General features: G+C 53.6%; 1 protein-coding gene across 6 annotated transcripts in view; it reads left to right on the forward strand.

Moving 5' to 3' along the window:
* Positions 1–21,300, forward strand: part of STIM1 (stromal interaction molecule 1) — a 141,806-nt gene that overhangs the window by 117,212 nt on the left and 3,294 nt on the right. For 2 of the 6 annotated variants that reach the window (XM_090030989.1, XM_090030988.1), the window contains 6 exons: positions 1,016–1,193; positions 5,588–5,755; positions 7,086–7,186; positions 7,783–8,018; positions 8,706–8,786; positions 12,204–12,603. In XM_090030989.1, the coding sequence (XP_089887115.1) occupies positions 1,016–1,193; positions 5,588–5,755; positions 7,086–7,186; positions 7,783–8,018; positions 8,706–8,786; positions 12,204–12,603 (1,164 nt within the window). The remainder of the gene's footprint in view (positions 1–1,015; positions 1,194–5,587; positions 5,756–7,085; positions 7,187–7,782; positions 8,019–8,705; positions 8,787–12,203; positions 12,604–21,300) is intronic. The other 4 variants (XM_090030990.1, XM_090030992.1, XM_090030993.1 and 1 more) reach the window with 3 other exon arrangements.

Below are 21,300 nucleotides of genomic sequence, written 5' to 3' on the forward strand. Positions count from 1 at the left end.
AACACTGCTCTTGGGCCCAGCAGCTGTTGATCCTCCAGCTTTGGAAAGGAACTCATCGATTTATGGTCCAGAAGGACCACTGGATCATTTAGTCCATTTCTGGCAGGACCCAGGCCTGAGAGCTGCCCCTTTTGCTAAAGCCTGGCTTGTAGGAAAGCATTTCATCCGGAGCTCAAGGCCCCCTGAGACAGAGTCCACCATTGCCCTTGTAACAGCGCCAGCGGTAAATCCTGCTGCTGTGGAGGCAAGAAACATTTCTAATAGTCTTATTTCACCGTCCAGCCATTAGTTCTTTTTCTGCTCATCTCTGCTTGATTCAAGAGGCCTTTTCCATTTGGTATGGTCTCTTCCTGGCAGTATCTTGGCTCTATGGTTTTTCACAGTCTTCATGATGACATGTATCCCTGGGACAGAGGCAACAACTGAACACGTGTTTCAAAATCACGGCTTTCCTTAACAGCGAGTTGGTTGTTAGAAAGTGAGAAATGGAGTAAGAAAGCATGTCTCGCTTGCATATACACACATGCATATTCCAAGACTGGTTAAACCAAAGGCATTACTGCCTTGAAGGAGATTAGCACTGATTAATGACAGGCTGTTCTAGATTTCTGTGAATAAGGAGAAGAATGAAAGACATTTGCATCTTATTTAATGAGCCCGTGGCTTGTGCCCTTCTGGGATGTCAGAAAGTAAACACGGCCAAGAAACAGAAGTGGATTATTTAGTTTCTTCCCATGCACAGTGAAGCTTCCCCAGAGTTTCTCCTAACAGGGGAGTTTCAGTGCCATGGTCTGTAGTCGGATTTTCTCTCCCTCTGAATTTATGGCAGCGTAATTCCCTTGCTTTCAGCATAAACAGAAGCAGAGCTGGCTTTGACCACACATTGTACATGCTCGCACGCATACCTAGGCATACTGGAATGCAGCGATTTGCTCTGGGCGAGTCGTCTCCTTCAGCCAAGCACACGCCAGCTCTTCTGGCCCTCCTGACTCCCTGTGTCTCCTCCTTGCCTTAGGCTGCACAAGGCTCAGGAGGAACACCGCACGGTGGAGGTGGAGAAAGTGACGCTGGAGCAGAAGCTGCAGGATGAGATCAGCATTGCCAAGCAGGAGGCCCACCGGCTCCGGGAGCTGCGCGAGGGCACTGAGAATGAGCTGAGCAGACAGAAGTACGCGGAGCAGGAGCTGGAGCAGGTAGGGGCCTTGGCCAGGCATGCCACTCCTTCATGCTGCGGCTGTATCCTACCCCGCAGATCCAGTGTGCTCCTGCTCTGCCCTGCTCGAGCCCTTGACAAGCCATTAATGCACCTACTCTTGCAGTGAACCTCCTGCTGGCCTTAAGACAGAGGTGCACAAAGGGGCCTTCGTGTCTTATGCTTTTGGCAGTAACTGGCTTTGAAGGACTCGAGGAGGGTGGATAGGATCACACTCGGGTGCCCGAGTAGCATCTGGCCCCATGTATATAAGCAGGAGGGGCTGGGGCGGGGGGGTTGGATGGCCTTGTGCTGTGTGGTCACTGCTTTCCTCTCCTGGCAAAGCCCAGCTACACTCTTACACCTTCCTTTTCCCAGTCGGCCTTGGAGACGGAGCAGATCCAGTGTCTCCCTATCCTCTCGGTTATGCTTTCCATATCGGTTCCCTTTCCTGGGGTCCCTCCATGCTGATCTACGTGGTGGTCAGAAGGGCTGGATGTGCTTCCCTCATGATTCTGCCAGCCCCTGCTGTCTCCAAAGGGCAGACGCTAAACTGGATCCACGGCTCTGATAATCTCTGTGAAAGCATTTTGCGCTGGGGCTGCACCGCAGGGCTTGCCCCTTTCTTCTTCTGTACATTGCGTTTTATGTATCCACGTTTCGGGAAAGACACAGTGATCTTCTCCTGCATTATGGGTGCTTTGGTGCCATACTCCTTTCAGGGGTCACCCAGCCGCTATCTGTCTCCAGTCCCTCAGCCAGAGTTTGGCTCTCGCACAGCATTTCCAAAATGCTAGTTTTTCATTTAGGCCAATGTGAAAATATACCTCCAGGCAGCATAAACAGTCACACAGATATTTCTGGGCATATGAGTGCCAGCTGCCCTACCAGCCTTATGGCTGGTCTCGGAAGTATATGCAACCTTTCTCTCCTCCTCTTGTGCCCCATGACCCGATCCTACTGCTGGCTTCCAGAGAAAGGTGGAGTTGCTCCTATATTCCCCCCTTCCCCTCTCCTTTGCATTGTCACTGGAATCCAAGAAGCTGGTGATGACTTACCCACTCTGTTATAGGGGCCTCCTTGGGGGATTCATTGAAAGCGTGAGTAATGGCTTTATCCACTAGCCTCACCGTGTGCTGTAACACAACCACTGTTCAATGAGCTAGAGACCACTGGTATGATTTAACCAGCCACTCCCACTGAGCGTGCAACCCAGATTCCTGAGATGCGTTTGTGTCTCGGCACCTCCTGAAATGGGAGCTCCCTTTCGCACCAGTTCTTGCTTCCTGGTTTTCATAGGCAGGGTTTAAAGGCGTACTGGAGCACTGGGGATCAGAGGCAGCTCTGCCATGGTGAGATGGGGCATCTGTCCATGTGTTCTCCCGCTAACCCACTCTTCTGAGAAATCCCACCCAGCACACACTTTGGTCTTCCAGGAGCACACTTCTCCCATGTGTCCCGGTCCCCTGGCTGTTGTTTTACACTTCAACCCTCCCCTTGCATTTCCCAGACAAGCTAGTTCTGATTCCATGAGCGCTCAGAGAACACCTCGACCCCTCTCCGCTCGGGTGCTCCTTCTCCAGCCTCACAGCTCCGGAGCACGGATACTACCGTGGTGGGTGTGATAGGAGAGCCCAGAGGGATGAGAGGAAACAGAGCCCAGTGCATCATGAGATCAATTCAGTAGAGCTGAAGTCTCTGAGGAGCATTTAGTCCCTCACCAGAATTACAGTTCTGGTCTTGTTTTACGAGAACAGTCTAGACCAATTATGACACACAATATGATTCAGGGTGCAGGTAGTCCAAGCATGGTGGGAAGTTGCATCCAGCACATGGCTGGTGACAGCTTCCTGGCTAGGTTAGGCAAATGTGCTCGGGGTGGAATAGTGAAGTTTCCAGGGCCTGAGCATAACTTGATGATAACTTGAAAGAGAAATAAAGCCCAAGCCAAAAGCAATTAAAATGCGATGGAGTGAGTTCACACGGAAAAGGAAAAGGATCTGGGCGTGTGGAGAGATCCTTTAAACATTTACATTCTTGGGCCCGTGTGCAGCTGTCTATCCTGGACAAAGGCTTCTTTCTTATTAGTGCTTGGCTGGCAGGAAGCAGGCATACATCTTGTTAGCATGGGCTTATTCAAAACCCAGGCAAGTCACTGGAAGGATTCCCACTGACCTCTTGCAGCTTTGCATCAAGGTCACAGTGAACTGAAAAAACAGAAAGGCCTCTTGTGTGCTAACATTGGAGATGTCATGCCAGTTGCAGGTTCTGCTCATACTGCAAACTTGAGTGGTTATAGTGCAAATGGGGCAGCATGCTGGAATGGGATCCTCTCTCTCGCGAACATTTGTAGCATAGCTGGAGCACAGGTGAGGCTGGGAGTTGAGGTCTCGGGAGGCCGGGCTTTCCTGGTTGCCCCTGCACCCTCCCCCCTTTCTCTGACATGGTTTTAAGCCTCCCTTGGAGGTGCTGGCTGCAGCCCAGGCTAGGGATTGGGACTGGGCTGTGCCAGCACTTCTGCTGGGACCAGCCCACAGGGTCCTGGCGAGAGGGTCTTGCGCCTCCGTTCAGGGTGAGACTGGCATTTGGAGTCGGGAAGAAATTTTCCCCCTGATGAGACTGATACAGCCTGGGGGGGTTTGTCTTCCTCTGTAGCGGGTAGCGGGGGCATGGCCTCTACCTGGGGTCTCTCCACTGTATGTTAGCAACCTTTTACAGAAGCAGGACATTGGCTACTGCGGCCCCCCAACCTTCCCTGTGGCAGGGTGGGGTGTAATGTCCCATGCTGCATTGGGGTGGCTGTCATTTTGCTAAGAGGTTGGACAGTGGATGTCTGGGCTGGTTTGGACAGGGCTGATCCTGCCTCGGGCAGGGGGGTTGAACTAGATGTGACCTCTGGAGGTCCCTTGCAGCCGGACTTCTCAGTGGTTTCTGTGTCTGAGGCTGATGTTTAAAAAGAAGCATACCTTTTAGTCCTCACAAACTGGTTCTTACTCAGGGTAAAACCACGTGCGTTTCCCACGTAATATGCAGGGCCATCACTGGGGGACAGACCCGTGCTGGGATGAGGTCTCTGCTGTCATGTTCCTGGGGATGCTGCTGAATCGGTCACTTCACACTCTGCCTCTGTTTCACTGTTTGTAAAGCAAGGCCTAATGCCTTGGAGAGATCATAACATTCGTTAAGCACTGAGAAAACTCTCTGGATGTGACTGCAAGTCCTCAGTCACCGCTTGCAAATCTTGAAGGTTTGATGTCCTCAGCGGGTTCAGCCTCTCCTCCTTTTTCATTCCAAAGTGACTTGCAGGATCCTCACAAGATGAGGTTGTGGTCTGGGCTGGAGAAAGTCTCCCTGAGATGTGTGCTGTGACAGCAGACAGAGCCTGTGATGCTACTGATGCTTAAATGCTGGAGGCTGCAAGTGAGAGGGGAGCAGGGAGGGGGGAAAAAACCTTGGTCAGACCCAGTCCACTCCCTTCCAGCATCTACTCTCTGCTGCTTTGTCGCACAGGAGACCAGGCGAGGTGGACCTATGGTCTGACTGAGTCAATGGCAGGTCTTGTGTTCTTACATCTTAGCAAAACTGGGCGAGATGGATGAGATCTGCTCTGTTTAAACACTCTGCTTGATTGGGTGGCAGCTGAAGCAATAAGAGTCAAAAGCCTCCCAATTCCTGATGGGAAAAGAAACCAAAAGGGCCACAGCCTCTGGAAGGAGGGGGAGGCTGGTCGCTCTCACTGCTTGCACGGCAGCTCTTCCTAGGCAAGATGATCTAGCAAGAAAAAGAAAATGGTGCTGCCTTGCTCCCCTGGTTAGCCCTGTTGTCCCCCTTGGCTCAGGATATCAGGGGGCTGCCTCCCAAACTGCCCACAAGCCGTTGTCAGGGAGAAGGCTGAGTGGGGATTGAATAGCAGCCTCTAACTCCCTGCAGGGGGGGTTTAAAGAGGATACAGACTGTTCTCAGTTGGGGCAGGTGACAGAACAAGGAGCAATGGGCTCAAGTTGCAGCAAGGGAAGTTGAAGTTGGATATTAGGAAAATCTTTCTCATGAGGAGGGTGGTGAAGCACTGGAACAGGTTACCCAGAGAGGTGGTGCAATCACCATTCTTGGAGGTGTTTAAGACCTGGGTAGACAAAGCCTTGACTGGGATGATGTAGTTGGGGCTGGTCCTGCTTGGGCAGGGGGTTGGACTAGATGTGACCTCCTGAGCTCCCTTCCAGCCCTCATTTTCTGTGACTCTAAGGCTAGGTTTGCTGGACACGTAGGGTTCCCTTTCTGATGCCTTACCTATGCTGGGGCCATGATCAGCTGGCCCCTGAAAGAGCCATTGTGGGAATGAGAGATCCCTTCCTGCTGCCTCCTGTAATGCTGCCGCTGTGACTGCTACCCTCCCAGGTTCGGATGGCGCTGAGGAACGCGGAGAAGGAGCTTGAGTCGCACAGCAGGTGGTCTGCCCCCGATGCCTTGCAGAAGTGGTTGCAGCTGACACACGAGGTGGAGGTCCAGTACTACAACATCAAGAAGCAGAATGCAGAGAAGCAGCTGCTGGTGGCCAAGGAAGGGGTGAGCCCTGATCTTCTTTCTGTAGAGTTGGGGAAGGAGCCAGGTGAGGACGTCCGCAGGTCTTGATGGCCCCGTGGACTGGGAACCGGTCTGTCTTTGCTGTTCTCTCCTCGCCATCTCTGCGTCCTCCTCTTCCTGCTGCCTTCCACCTGGTGGGCCGTAGCATAATGTTAATGTTACAGATGTGGAGCTGTGTTTGGGCAAGACCTCGTATCACATCTTGATGGAGCCTGTGACGACAGCCCTCTGTCAAAGCACAGCCCCCAGTTAAGGTTTTCAGCACCGAGGAAGAGCAGATCTGTTGTTTTTTGCTCTGTGCAAATGGGGGCAGTGAGTCACGAGGAGGTGACAGGACTTTTCCAGTGCAGCAAACTTGGGCCAGAGCGGGGATTAGTACTGCAGGGTTTCTGGCTGCAAGCCCCGTGCATGCATGACTAGGCTACATTTGCTCTGTACTGGACAGGGCCAGACGTGCTGGCACCCAGACTTGGGCTGTCACGTGCTACAGGGTAAATCTACTGGGGATAGAAGCTCTTTCTGGTTTTGGAAGCCTTTCCTGCTCCGGGTGTCACGGGTGTAAGGGGCACAGCATTTGGCGGGGGAGGGCTTGCGTCTTTTGCTGCCGTGAGTCACTGCTCTGTTTCCAGCTGTTTGAAATCTCCTGAGCCAAGTGAGAGCAGGCGGCTGCAGGGAACAAGTGCAGCGGTGCAGCGAATGTGCTAGGCTCAGGGGGTGCGGTACAGCCGCTAGATGACAGGATAAATAGGAATTTATCTGTCTTACAACAGCTCTTGTCAGGAGCACTTCAGCCTTTTAGCACTTTCCCCCGTGCTGCGTCAGCTGCCGTGTTCACTGCTCTGGCTTGCATTATGGACCTTGTGGGCAAATGCGGTAGACCAGGCAGATGGAAGTTTTGCATGGAGAGACTAGTTTCCAATAAGGTCCCAGCCGCCTTTTTGAGGGAAAGACTAGTTTCCAGTAGGCCCCCAGCCTCCTTCTCTTGGATAAACTCATACCAATAAGGCTTTATATCCGAGATGGGAGTCATTATCCCTTCTGGCATGGCTGCTGCTTTGCACCACAGACTGTTGAACTCTGGCGACCCAATGAAGGGGCCAAGGAGGGCTGTGGGACCCAGGAGGCACTCCAGATCCTGCTGGCTGGCACCACGGCCATAACATGCAGAAAAGAAAGCGACTGTTCAAGCCCTGTGCGTATGTGCAAACAGCTGCAAGGCTATTTCTGTCTCGCCCCGTCCAGAATACGGCTGCCCTGAAGGAAACACCCGGGCTGATTCTTCCAACGCTCTTTTCTCTGTTCATGTTTCCAGGCTGAAAAAATCAAAAAGAAGCGGAACACTTTGTTCGGCACATTTCACGTGGCTCACAGCTCGTCCCTTGATGATGTGGATCACAAAATCTTAACTGCGAAGTGAGTGTCTGCTGTGTATCTTCCTGCCAGCTCCTCTTTTCCTTTCCCCCACGTGCGGGAAGGTGCAACACATGCGTGTATCCAGTGTGAGTTTCATTTTGCTCAGCTCTTGGAGGCGAGGCGGAGAGGGAACGTAGCTGTACAGAGCCTGGATCCCAAAAGAAATCATTAAGTAGCACATGTTCCACTCTAACTGCCCTTGGTCTCTGGCTTTTCCTGGCCTCGGTGCAATGTGATGCTTTATTTGAGACAGTTCTATACTTCCCCTTTGACAGACTGGGGGGGGATGTGCGTACAAAAGCTAGCTGGTGACCTCTTGTGTCCTCACAGTGCAGAGCTTCAGTCCCAGCCACTTGGAGCTGCTCAAGCTCTCAAGAGGACACTGAAGCATTCAGTGAGGCATCAGTTGTAGATGGCTGCAGCTCGTTACCATCAGCCATATCCCTGCAAGTGGTCTGAAAGCAGCTCAGGGAAAAGTGTGGGTCAAACCTCCTGACTCCCTGTTTCAGAGCCTGGACATCCCTTATCTCTTGTAATTCTACTGGTCCTTGTATTTTTTTTTTCCATTTTATCCCCTCTTTGAATCTTGCTTTCAGGCAGGCCTTGAGCGAGGTGACAGCCGCCCTGCGGGAGCGCCTGCATCGCTGGCAGCAGATCGAGGTGCTCTGCGGCTTCCAGATCGTCAGCAACCCCGGCATCCATACGCTGAGTGCAGCCCTGAACATCGACCCCAGCTGGATGGGCACGCCCCGGCCTGCCCAGACACACTTCATCATGACCGATGACGTGGATGATTTGGATGAAGAGATCGTTTCTCCTATGTCCATGCAGTGTATGTATGCCTCGCCGGGCGATGGTCACCAGGAAACCCTTTGGTGTACTGCTGCCTTGGGCACTCTGGGATGTGGTAGGGAGACAGGCAGGGGCAGCTGGAGGGGAACGGTCTAGCTCAACAGCACCTCGTAGGGAAGCTGGGGTAGGTCTGAGTAGCTCAGCTCACTTGCCCCCGGGTTGGATGGTTTACATTGCCAAGAGAGGTACCCAGCCCCGTTGCCCAGGTAGCCCTAGCATCTGTGAATTATGAACTCCTGCTGGACTCCTCAGTCAGCATGCCTGTAGCCCAGGGGTGAGCAGAACAGCCAATCTGGCTGGCGGCTGGACTCCATTTCCCAGCAGCCCCTGCCTGTCTCCATGGAAACCCTAGGAGTGGCGGGGCCATGGCTGTAGGGTGCCCGGGCAGTCTGGTAGTGGCAGCCAGAAGGAGCTGCCGTGAAGAGGCTGCTGGGAAATGCAGTCTGCCACGAACCAGACCTTGCCCACCCCTGGTTTATCCCTACCACGGCCCCTCAGCTGGCTTCCGTTTTCTGTGGGCACGATCCTGCTCCAGAGGGGAGCACCATGCACTGGCAGATCGCTTCCTCTCCGGCTCATGATGAAAGTGCTGTCGGGTGCCAGTGATGATTCCCCTTGTCAATCAACCTTTTCTCTCTTCCTCTGGACCCTGATTGGCTAACCCCAGACGCAGCCTGGCTCTTGGGGCGCAGGTTCAGCGACCGCTCGTCTCTCTCCTTGGAGGACCAGTCCCTCTGGAAATACCCTGGTTTGGTTCTCTTGGTTTTCTTTCTCTCCTCGTCCCACCCTTCGAACTAAAATCACATGCCCACGTTTTCCAACTTTCCGGCACACAAAACTAATTCACGTGCTCCTTGCCTCTGAGTCAGCATCATCCATACTAACCTCTGGGCAGAGTCTGCTGGGACAGAGAAGAATCACCCGTTGGCCTTGGACACCTCACGCTGAGGTTTATGCCAAGTTTTGGTCAAGGCTAAGGTCCGAGTCCCTCGTTCCACCCAGCCAAGAGCTTCTGTGGATCCCCGTGGCAGAAATCAGGGGCTTTGATCAGCCAAAGAGAAATTCCTTCCACATTCAGTTCCTAACACACAGGTCACCTCGCTAGCCTGTCCCCATCCCTCCCCCATCCCCTGGCTCCTGTGGACCTCTGCCTTGAAAATAATCCTCCCCGTCTCCTTGACTGTGGAGGAAAGCTGAGGAAGGGCATCAGCAGCAGCAGTACCCCCTCTTTCGGGGCAGTTCCTCCCAGGGGCCAGGCCGGCGGTGGTCGGCATGGATTGAACTCCTGCATGGCTTTGCTGCCTCTGGTACACAGTCTCCTTGTCCCTGAGACTCCATCGGCGGAGATGGTGCAGGCAGCTCCGAAGGGCAGCACTCATCTCCAGTTGTCGCTGGCTCTGTTTCCCTTAGCGAGAGCGTGGTTTCAATACAAGACCCCGTCTAGGGGAGGCAGGAAGGGTACAGACTAATATTGCAGAGGGAGAGCTCTCAAAATAGCCCACCTGCTCCTGCCTGCCCGCAAAATAGGCAAGATGCAAAGCATCCGGGGCCTCGTTGACTACTGCGTTTCTTTGCCCGTTACAGTGATTTACTCCCATGGCTTCAGTGCTGGACTATGGGGGTGAAAAGGGGTTAATGCAGCAGTCAGGGGGATTCATGCAGCAGGAGTTGGTGCTTCACATCAAGGCCTGTGGTAGGGATGTTCAGCTGGAATTTACAAAACGCTTTTGCAAGGCGATGAGGTTGCACCAGAGCTACAACTCCTCCAAGGCCATGTAGCAACAAGAGGGGGAGGCTTGACCTCTGGGGTGTTAACATCCAAGCCCTGTGCTCCTAATAAGAGATTGGTAAACAGTGCCTGAAACATTGCATTGTGCAGGTACCGAGCTGGCGTATGAAGGGGGTGGTTGCCCCATGGAGGCTGGGAAATGCCTCCACGGAGAAAGGCCCACAGTCCCCCCAGGTCCTTTGGAGATCTCTGGCATCCCTCTTGCCCCATACACGCAGCCCTCTTGTCCCACTGCCCGTCGGGTTGTGGGACGAGTGCCTTTGAGGCCATTGCTGAATGTCAGCATAGCCCCCTTTGGAGAAGCTTGGGGCCGATGGCCCGAATGGGCCCTTGCTCTGGCATTCAGACTCCCTTCTCCAGCCCCTGTCCAGGGGAGCTTTTGGCAGTCTCGCTGGCCTGACAGGAGTTGCAGATTTATCTTCATGTCAGCTCCGCACGACTTCACTGCGTTGCTTTTCTTTCCACTCAGGGTTCAGCAGGGAAGAAATTCTTTATGCTATAAAGCGGTCCCGTAGAAGGGCTGTTGCTGACAGAGATCAGCGGGAGAGGAGCGAGGGGAAGCCCCTGGAGGATGCTGCGTAGTTGACCCTGGCACTGTGAAGACAGCAGCTTGCTTGGATTATTCCTGCCCTGCGTTTTCCTGCCATGTGATGCATCCCTTAGCTGTGTGAGGCCCTTTCCCCTGGGCAGGGGTTTTTCACAGCAATACTGCTCTGGTTCTTCACTTCCCGAAAGAGCTCTCCCTGGAATCCATTTCTGACCTTTTCTCTCTGCTCTTCTTTAACCGTGTTACATGACTTGTATGTATCCGCAGCTGCACCCACTGCTGGGGGGGGTGGGGGGTTGTCCTGAATTGGTGTCTTGCATCCAAAATGTGGCTCCGGGACAGGGGGCCCCAACCCAGCTTGGTCTCAGAGGTGTCTGAATGGAGCTGGGTGGCACTGAGGAGCCCCCATTTCAAAGAACGACCCTGCTCCACAAACCACCAACATCCATGCAGCCACCGCCGCTTGGGCTGAAGAGTTCCCCTGGCTCTTACTCTTGGGTGCAAGGGAGTACAGCCCTGCAGTGTCAGCACTGCCCTGGGAGATCTCCTGGGTTCCTGGTCCTGTTCCCTGGGTTATTTCTGTTTTCCAGCCAGTGACTATATCATGCAACTTGCACAGCATAGACTCAAACCCAGGCCTCCTTCACAGAGGAGGGACCTCAGGGGCCACCTGATCCAGCCCCAGGTGGTAACATGAGGCTGCAGAGGCATGCTGCCTCTCGCTCTCTCCCTGCCTACTGTATAGGGATCTGGGACACTAGGACCCAGGCAAATGGATCCCCTCTAGGTGCTTAGACTATAGGCAAGGGGATGCCTTTGAGACCAAACTGGATTGGGTCCTGAGTGTAGCCATGGTCGCCTTTGTCTGCAGTGTGGGGACCCAGGTGGTGGAACCCGCAGGTCCCAGCACATCCTGATGAATGTGGTCTGAGCAGCTTTGCAGATGCTTTTAGACTCTGCAAAACACATCTGGCTCCTCTCTGAAGAATGTGCTCGGGTCAAGCAGAGGTTGCTGGCTGAGGTGCTTTGACCTGCTAGACTCATTGCAGTTCTCTAGCCTGATCTGTGAACCCACCAGTGACAATGCTCAAGAGCGAGAGAACTGAGCTTGGCCCTCAGATCCCAGGAGTAATTTGCAATTAACCACCACAAGCTGAGCACTTTTGGGTCAGGCAGTTTATTGGAAAACCAGCAAATGTGTTCATTTCTCGGAACACTGTAGATGTATAAGATGGTGAAAACTGGTAACCGTCCCTACTAACCTTGGCTGAACCAACTTATGCATCTGCACTGGTCTTCCCAACCCTCCAGTCCTGCAGACAAAGGTACGTGGCAAACAAAATCACCAAATGCCTGCATCTTAATTGAAGCTTTCCCCATGCTCGAGTCCTAGGGGGAAGTACTTCACCATCAAGGCACTCCAGGGTATGTTGTGGGATACGCCTGGTGTGGTCCCATGGAGCCAACAGGGCAGGGGTAAAAGTCCTGTGAGTGAGGTCCGATTCTGAGTCCCCGCTCCAGTCTCATCTCTGGTAGGAGTATGTGTTAAGTCAGGGCAGAATCAGAAGCAGTTGACTTCTGGCAAGAACATCAAGCCTCACTCCCCACGGGCAAGGTCATTAATCTAGCACATCAAACCGGAGCCAAGACTTACGCTTTCACAGTGTCTAACACAGCCCAGCTGATGCGGCGGCCAAAAGGGCGAGAGCTGTGCCCCGTTGAGATGGTTTGATAGCCACGACCAGTGTTACTGGCCCATGCCGCCTGGCTGATTTGGTGTGCAGGGGCTTCCCCCACTGCACTCAGCCTTCTTCTCTCTCTCCTTACAGCCCCTGTTTTGCCAAGCGGTGTCCGCCAGCGCCTCGTGGACCCCCAGCACGCCCTTGGATCTCAGAGGTTGGTAGAGAGTTACGTGCAAGGCCAGAATGACTTGGGCCAGCCTATTCATTACCTGGCAGGCCGCGTGTCTCTCCGTCGAATGCACAGCCTCACCGGTGGACAGTCTCTCAGTTCCGACCTGCACGGAACCAGCCCATCATCAGCCACCACCACCTCTTCCTCCTCTTGCTCTTCTGCCTCCACCACCACTGCATCTGTTCCTGCTTGCCATGCTCACCCTATCTATTACCATCACACCACCTCCTCTTATTTCCTCCAGATGGACTCCATCCCCGACCTGCCCCCTCCTGATGTCACCTCTGGGATCCGCTGTCGCACTGAGAGCTTTGGGTATATCGCTCTTTCTTTTCTAGCCCACACCTGCCTGCTGTGGCTCAGGACCAGTGCTTGCTCTGATACTCTTCCTCCTAGATCCCTTGTTCCTTTGGGCTTTAATCATGTCGTAGTTTGTTCAGGCTTTTGCTTCTTTAACCTCTCTTCCATGTATGTGGACCCTCTTAGGATTGCCACTGGTTCTGAGTGTGGCCCAGGTGTCGCATCTACCAGCCCAAGGGCAACAAACCGAGGTGGCACTGTGGTCTTAGCTGTAGGTGGGAGTGCCTCGGCACATCTGTCTCTATGTAAATTAGTTTTATTGGGGCGATGTGCCTACGTGATCAAAGGTAACATAACTAATCAAACAAACACTGACCTTATTTGAAGCCTTGTCTTACCTGTGGGTCTTCGCAAGAAAATTGCAAAGGAAATATAAGGAATGGAAATAGTTAATTACTGGGTATAGTCGCTGGACCACGTTAATGGTCATAGTGACATTACAGCGTCCTGCAGCCTTCGGGTACTGCGCACCCAGCAGCGTCTGTGGAAGTTTAGAGCGAAGAGGGATTCTCCTTGCACAGCCCCGTTGGAAGGGAAGGAGGAAACGGGGGTCTGAGCAACAGCAGTTAGCCTCTTGGTGCTAAGTCAACAGGCCTCCCTCTGCTCCTTTAAGGCCTGTGGTGGCTACTCGAAGGCCTGTCTGAAATGACAGACCCACCACCCCGTATCTGATTGGCATGGCTATGGGCAGTCAGCAGGGCTGGTGAGCACTGAATGGCCCCTGGAAACTGGATTCCCTTTTCTGTGGTAGCAGAAGCCCCCGGCAGGGCAGGACAGGGCAGGGCAGGGAAGCCTGTGCTCCATGGCTCACACTTGTAACTGTGCAGATGAAACTGAGGCTTGCGCTGCCCTCTAATGTTCAATTTACACCTGGAAGATGAACAGACATAACCTTCACCTGCTTTCGAAGGGCAGGGTGAGCTGCCCTGGATAGCGCATACCAGCTGCTGCGGTGCAAGTGTTACCTCTGCATGTTCCTTTTGATGATACAAGCAGAGCAAAACTGTTGCAACTTTAATTCTACCTGAAACAAGATTTAAAGTTAACGTGGTTTTGCTATACTTCTATCGTTATAGGCTCTACAGGTTACACTGCAGCAGTTGGTAGTTACAATATTTGACAGCGAAACGATTGGTATGTCTGTCTGTGCCCTCAGGCAGCCTCTCATATGGGCAGGTCTCACTGAAGAGCATCTTTTGGGTTGTAGGATTAAAGGTGTTGGGTGTAAAACCTACAAATTGGGTTTAATAGCAGCAGGCGCTAGATGGGGACCCGAGTTCACAGCGGGGTACGGCAGAGTGACTGCTGCTGAGGCATGTAGCCATGGTCCAGTGCTAGAGCCTGGGACTGGGAGTCTGGGCCTGTGGGTTCTCTTCCTCCTACAGACTGGGTGACCCCGGGCAAGCCCCTCGGTTCTCCGATCCTCCAATTCCTCCCTTGTCGCATTGGACATCTTTCTCCCCGAGCTGGAGCATGCGGTCAGGTTCTTGTAGGAATGAGCCCTTCCAGGAAGTGCAGAGCCTCCATGTTGCATTTACTTCCCCCCCCCACCACTACATCTGTTTCACAACATGGCCCATTATTAGTCCCCCTGTTTGTAGATACTCGCACAAGATGTTCAGTGCAGTGGCCCTACGCAGACTCACTCCCTGACTGACCATGGGCCCTGAGGCAGGTACTGTGGGTTAAAGAAATTCCTGATGGACCAAAGCAACTGCCAGGCTTATGGGCATCAGCGCTTGCAAAGTATATGAACAGGAGCAAATCCTGCATGGTGGCCATGTGCATTGGATTTTGGGGAGAACCTTCACAGTTAGAGCAGGGAAGCAGTGGAATAGATACCCAGGGGAGTTGCGGACTCTCCATCACTGGAGGAGTTGGAGAGGCTGGACAGGTACTGGTCGGGGATGATCTAGGCGTAGCAATGCCTGTGTGCTACTGTGGGGATTCATAGATTTCATAGACATCAGGGCTGGAAGGGACCTCGGGAGATCACTGAGTCCAGCCCCCCACCCAAAGGGCGGGAAGTCATCTGGGGTCATAGGATCCCAACAAGATACACATCCAATTTGCTCTTGAAGGTGTTCAGTGTAGGTGCTTGAACCACCTCCGCTGGCAGACTGTTCCAGACCTTGGGGGCTTGGACAGGAAAGAAATTCTTCCTTATGTCCAGCCTGAAATGGTCTTGCAGGAGTTTGTGACCGTTCGACCTCGTCATCCCTTGGAACGTCTGTTCACCAGAGCGCCCCCCCAGATCCTGGTGGTCAGCCCGATAAACTTATAGGTGGCCATCAGATAACCCCTGAGCTGCGCTTTTCCAAGCTAAAGAGTCCCGTGGCTCTCAGCCTGTCACCGTAAGATCTGTTTTCCTGACCTCTGATCTTGTGTGTGGCTCTCCTCTGGACTCTCTCAAGCTTCTCCACATCCTTTTTGAATTGCGGAGCCCAAAACTGGACGCAGGACTCCAGCTGCCGCCTCACCAAGGCTGAGTACAAGGGGAGAATGAGGTCCCGGGATTTGCTTGAGAAGCATTGTCCTTGATGCTTGAAGATAGTTGGAGTTCAGTTGCAGCCTTGGCTTTCCTGGTTTGCTCCCTGCAGGACCGGACTAGCGCGGAGTAATCCTCCTTGGAGGTGAATCCCGTCCTCCATCCTTTGTAGGCCTTTCTTTTTAGCCTTAGGAGGTCTGCTAGGTCCCTGGAGAGCCAGGGGGGCTGCTGTGCCCTCTTGCTGCCTTTCCTCCGAGATGGAATAGACTTAGCTTGTGCATTGAGGATCGCTTCCTTGAGGAGCAACCACTTTTCTTGAACTCCCCTCTCCCTGGGGTCATGGTCCCCGAGGGCCTGACCGACTAGCCTCTTGAGCTTGTCAAAGTCGGCTTTTCTGAAGTCAAGGACTTCTGTGTTGCTGACTGACTTGCCAGCTTTACGGCGGATGGTGAAGGTGATCAGCTCGTGGTTGCTGTCACCCAGCTTCCCATCGATCACTAGGTCGCTGATTAGGTCATCCCCCGTAGCCAGTACCAGGTCGAGCAGCACTTTGCCTCTCGTCGGCCCACAGACTTCTTGAGTCAGGTAGAGGTCATCCACGCACGAGAGAAAGCTTTGCGCCCGCTCAGATTTAGCTGAGTGATCTTCCCACGAGATGTCCGGGTAATTGAAGTCACCCATGACAACCAAGGTCCTGGAGCATGTGGCCCTAGCCAGGTCCTGGGTGAACTCCTGGTCAAGCTCAGGACTTTGGGTGGGAGGTCTGTAGTAGACTCCCACTGTTGTCCCCTGTGCTGTGTTCCCCACGGATTTTAACCCAGAGGGTCTCCAGTCGTCCACCCTGGTCGCCAAGATCAGCTTGCAGGGACATGTAGCTTTCCTTCACATAGAGAGCTACACCCCCACCCCTTTTATCTACACGATCCCTCCTGTACAGGGTATAGCCCTCTATCCCCGTGGTCCAGTCATGGGTGGAGTCCCACCAGGTCTCCGTCATCCCAATGACGTCATATTTCTTTGCACTGAGCAGGAGGACGAGCTCGTCCTGCTTGTTGCCCAGGCTCCTGGCATTAGTGTACACGCAGGCAAGTGTGCCCTTGGGGGCTCTTGCCTTGCCTACAGATTGTGCCAGGGCTGGGGCAGGGGTGGGCTCCCTTAAGTGCCTTGGTCTGCTGGCTTTGCAAGGGTTGCTCAGCGGGCCAGCAGTGGCGATAGTCCCCCTGTTCCCCAGCGGGCTTAAAGCCCGGTGGAGCAGGTCAGCCAGCCTGGCTGAGAAGAGCCTCCTCCCCAGGGGGGAGAGGTGGAGGCCATCTCTTCCCAGCAGCTCACTGCCTCTCTCGCCAAAGAGCGGGCTGTGGTCATTGAATCCAAAGCCTTCCCGATGACACCAGCGCCGCAGTCTTTGGTTCACCGCGTGGATCCTCCTCTCCCTCCTCAGCCCATAGCCCGAGCCTGGGAGGATTGACGAAAACACCACCTGCGCCCCCCAGACCCTTTAGCCCCACTCCCAAATCCCTGTAGCGCCTCATGACCTGGCTGGGGGGCTCCGAGCCGTGTCATTGGTGCCCACGTGAATAAGGAGCATGGGGTAGTGGTCTGTGGGCTGGAGGAGCTTAGGGATCTTCTCCGCAGTGTCGCGGATGCGGGCCCCCAGTAAGCGGCAGACTTCCCGGGCTAAGGGGTCGGGGCGACAGATTGCCCCCTCGGTCCCCCTCAGGATGGACCTCAGGGGGGAAAAGTTTGTGTCACTTTGGAGAACTGGCAAGTACTTAGAGATGTGTTTTTTTTTTTTCACCCCCCACCTCCTGTGTCCTGCACGCACTGCCCAAATACATTCATGGGGTTAAAACCTATTTGCAATGAACAGTTGACAGGCATCTTCTTGAAAGACCAGGCCCACACCTGGCCAGCAGATCAGACTTGCATAAACGCCTCACTGTTTGCTTCTCTTTTGCAATTGGCTTCAGAGGATCCAGCACAAATAAGGTCAGAGTTGTTCTGATTTCGAAGGCTGGTGTGTGTCGTTCAGTGTCAGTTGTGGATGACGGGGCTGGACAGCCTGCTGGGGGGAAGGGTGGGCAGGGGCGGATGCTCTGTGCACAGAGGTTTCTGCTTCCCAGCGCCTGCTTTCAAATAGCACCAGTGATTTCAGCCAGGTGGAGAGAGGGAGGCAGCCAGCCTGGAGGTGGAGAAGGAGCCCATAGAGCAGGCAGCTGCAGGGAGCCACGACCGATCTGGTCCTACCCACAGCTGTTTTTGTGGGTTGGGGGATTAACGACGGGGTTACCTCTCTTCAGGACCCCGTTACACTGTGCAGAGGAGAGCAGCATGGCTGAGCAGCATGGCCGGGATACCTCCGCTGTCAGGGAGCCTGTAGCTCACTGGTACCATGGGCCGGGGGCGTAGTCGTATGGTTACAGCCGCTAGCTGTAAAGGCAGGGAAGTGGCCTCACATCGGCTCCTTCCACCAACATAGAGAGCTCTGGAGTGACTCGGCGCAGGTCCTTTCTGATGTGGGAGATGAGACAGCAGCAGACAAGGACCCACCCCCTTTTTTCTCCCCTTTGCCGTTCTTCTGCCTTCCCCATGCTGGTTTCTTATCCATTCTTTTCTCTTTGGGCGTTTGCTTCTCTCTATTCATGCCGACCCATTCCTACGCCCCTTGTCCATCCCCTCGATCATCCTGGACGCCCGCAGTTGTGACATAGGAAGAGCAGGGTTGGATAGGATTGCACAGCGATCTACGAAGCTGGTGCTTGGCCCCTTCTATCGATCTCTTACCTTCACGGGCTGGGAACACGTTTGGCCACCTGAAGAAAACCCAGCAGATACTATAGCAGGGAGGCTGATGTTTCCCAAAGTAGGTGCCTGGAGCTAAGTGTCCTGAGTCCTTGCTCTGGCACTTGGGATAGTCTCCTGCTCTTCAAAAGTGCTGAACATCTGGCAGCTCCCTGTGACCTGGTGGTGGGGATTTTCTGAAAGCCCCGGGGGACTTAAGTACACATCCCACGGGCTTCTTGGTTGCTCCAGGCCTTTGAAATTCAGGATTGCCATGCCAAAGCAAGCCTGGCTAGCTGAGAATAGCCTAGCTGTCTTCACCCTGCCTTGGTGAAGGGGGATTGAGCTACACACCCTCTCCAGGTCCCTCCCAGCCCTATGTGTGTCACTCAGTAGGGACTGCTGGCTGCTCGGCCTTTCTGAAATCGGGCCACCAGCCCAGTTGCCAAAACAAGGAGTTAGTCAGTGCTTATTTCTGAATGCATTGGTGTGTTGACTTTAATTGGGGTAATTTCATCACGAATTGGCTGGTCAAGGAGCTGCACTAGAACACCGCAGCAGTGCCCAGTGTCAAGTCCTCTTACAGCTGTGCACGTGCACGTGCTCAGCAAACCCCAGACGGGGGCTTTGTAAGGAGCAGTTTGTCCTTCTGCCCCAGCTGGAGGCTATAAATCAGTGCGAAGCCAGCCTTTGCTCCAGTCCCTTCTCTACCACTCGCGATCTAAGGAGCAGCACCAACGCCGGCAGCTAGCAGAGCTTGCTTCAGCTCTGCTGGAGTGAGCAGGGTTCATTAATGGTGCTCGTGTGATTTAGCCGTGCTGTTGTGGTGAAGCCCTGATGGTCCACAGAACATGCAAGTTGCAAGGTTCATTTGGGGATCCCTTTAATTGGACCAGTCGCATAGCTCAGAGGGGTGAGAGCTTGTCTGGCATCTCTTCCAGCCTGATTTAGCATAATTAAGTGTCTTTGGGGCATCCAGGGAGACATCTGTCTTTAGTTTCCTCTCCCAATTCCTTCCCTACCACTCTTTTAGTCTTCATTTTGAAGACATGGGCACCCTCAGGGGCAGTATTTTCATGCTCTTCTGCAAACTCAAGAAGTCTGGGGAGGTATGAAGCCAACCTGGGCCCAGAAGCCCCTCAGTGACAGCTTCAGGCGCTCTCGGAGATCCTTCCTGCAAGGCTTTGTCTCGAAGGAAGGTTCAGAAGGGAAAGGACGAGTGTCTGGGAGGAGGCAAGGGGCGTCCATACCAAGCCCAATATTTCAGCAGCCGAGGCAAGAGGGATCCCCCAGGCCCCTGTGAGCTCACCCCTGGGTCCGTGAGGCCTGCAGTTTGCACCAGCGTGGCACCACACATCCCTTTGTCTTCAGCACCAACCAGAAAGAGCATTTCTACTTCATCACCATGTGACACGGTGATGCTAGATTCCCTGTTGTTCCTGTGGTGCTTTAAAACCGTCAGATCAAGTCATAGCTTCCCATGGGGCTAGTGTGCTTAAGACCTACCATTTCCTGTAGCCAGCACAGAAGGGAACAATGTGCTCTGGACCCTAGAGACAATGGATTTCAGCAGCGATTGACCCGTCTGCTGTGACCGTCCTTATGCACCAATCTGCACGTGCCTGCATCAGTCTACGGCCAATTGCCATCACGTCTGGCCGTCTTTGATACCAAGTGCCCATTTACAAGTGGATCAAGTGGAAGCACCTTTGGCACATCCAAGACTTCAGATTCCTTGAGAAACTGTTCATAAAAAATCTCAGACACTCCTCCCACCACAAAGCCAACTGGAGCCGTCTCCCCATCCATAGGTCTCCATTACAGGCAGCCAACACCGTATGGCAGGCTCCTGCTGTTACTCCGCAGATGGGTAAAAGCAGAGAGAAAACATTTCTCATTGGTGAGGCAGTGCTCCTTCTGCACCGACTTCCCTTGCGGTCACAGCAGTTGAGAGAAGCGGACGGATACAGCCAAAATGTGTCAGCGACTTGAGAGAGAACGTACCTCTGTGTGACTGCTTTTTGATTAACGAGCCACCAGCCAGTAATGGCAGCGCTTTGATTTTGTTAACGGTAACAAACGAGCACAGTTTGCTAAGAAACTTCCAGCGGCGTGTGGGGGCCGCTTTGTGGCCTGCATTAGTGAAGGCAAGTCTGCAACAAGGGCTGCTCGAGCAATGATGCTGGAGGCTGCAGAGTGATCACCGTGATGTTAGTGGTATTTTAGGAATTTGGCCGCTGCAGAGGAGGCATGGGTGATGGTGGAAGACCTTCCATTTTATGGCAACACATTATCTAGCAAGAAGGCAAAGGAATCCCCCCATACGTTGCAAGATGCACACCACACTTTTTATCCCTGGGGAATGTGTATCTATAACCAAAGCCAGCCCACTACAGATTTACCTTAAATGCAGATATACTCCCGGGTGATTTTGGTACTAATGTTTAGGTGAACAACCACAAAAATGTCGACAGGTGAGAAGGGGCCTGCTTCGTGGTGCCTCCAGCATCAGCTAAGCACACACTTTGATGGGACCTTTGAGGTCAGTTCTTCATTTATTGCTATATCCGCCCACCCTCCCCATCCCTCTACTCCATATCGAGAGCACCTGCCAGTTCATAGCTTCATTAAAAACATGATGAGGGGCAGAGATGCTGAAAACTATTTACTGGGCTCCGCAGTCTGGTTCCGCGACCCATCCTCCCTGCAGAGCCGCCCCCCACCTCGCAACGGCTTACATGAGAAGGAAGTGGTGCTGTCTTCCAGCTGGGGTGGATCAAACTTGTGCTTTCCCAGACTAAAAGGAATAGTTTGTATTCCTCGTCCTTGCTGGGCCCCACAAGGGCAGGTGGATAAAGACCCATTGTGGACCACGGAAAGCAAAACGCCGTCATCCGCAATATTGGGTTATAGAACAGCCAATTCCTTGATCCCGTCACGAGAGCGGGAGAGTTGGTTTGCAGCTCTTTCCGCATGAAGGATGCCTCCTTTTGCTGCCAGCATGCACCTGCAGGTCCCTGACGAGCCCGCGTGATTGCCAGCCGCAAGGTGCCCCCTTTCAGCCTTTCACTAGCACAGAGGGTTCTCCGAGGTCATCTTGCACCTGCAGTGCTGGAGGCTGCAGGGGCAGAGAGGAACGTGGAAAAGACCCCGGTCAGACCCAGGTCACTCTGACGTACCAAAGGGATTCGGGAACTGGCAAGAGTCAAAGCTAAGAGATCCCAGATCCCACTCACCACGACCCCCCAGCCGAAATGCAGTCCTTGGTCTCCAGCGCAGTCGTGCTTTGCCTGCTGCGTCCCAGGGCATTTAAGTGCAGGCATCACCCATCGGGTAGCTTATTCCCAACCAGCGTGAAGGAGAAACACAATGGGTTTTCTTTCGGA

Source organism: Crocodylus siamensis, chromosome 1, assembly GCF_052110815.1.
Source record: "Crocodylus siamensis isolate JL-2025a chromosome 1, ASM5211081v1, whole genome shotgun sequence".
Taxonomy (NCBI): domain Eukaryota; kingdom Metazoa; phylum Chordata; order Crocodylia; family Crocodylidae; genus Crocodylus; species Crocodylus siamensis.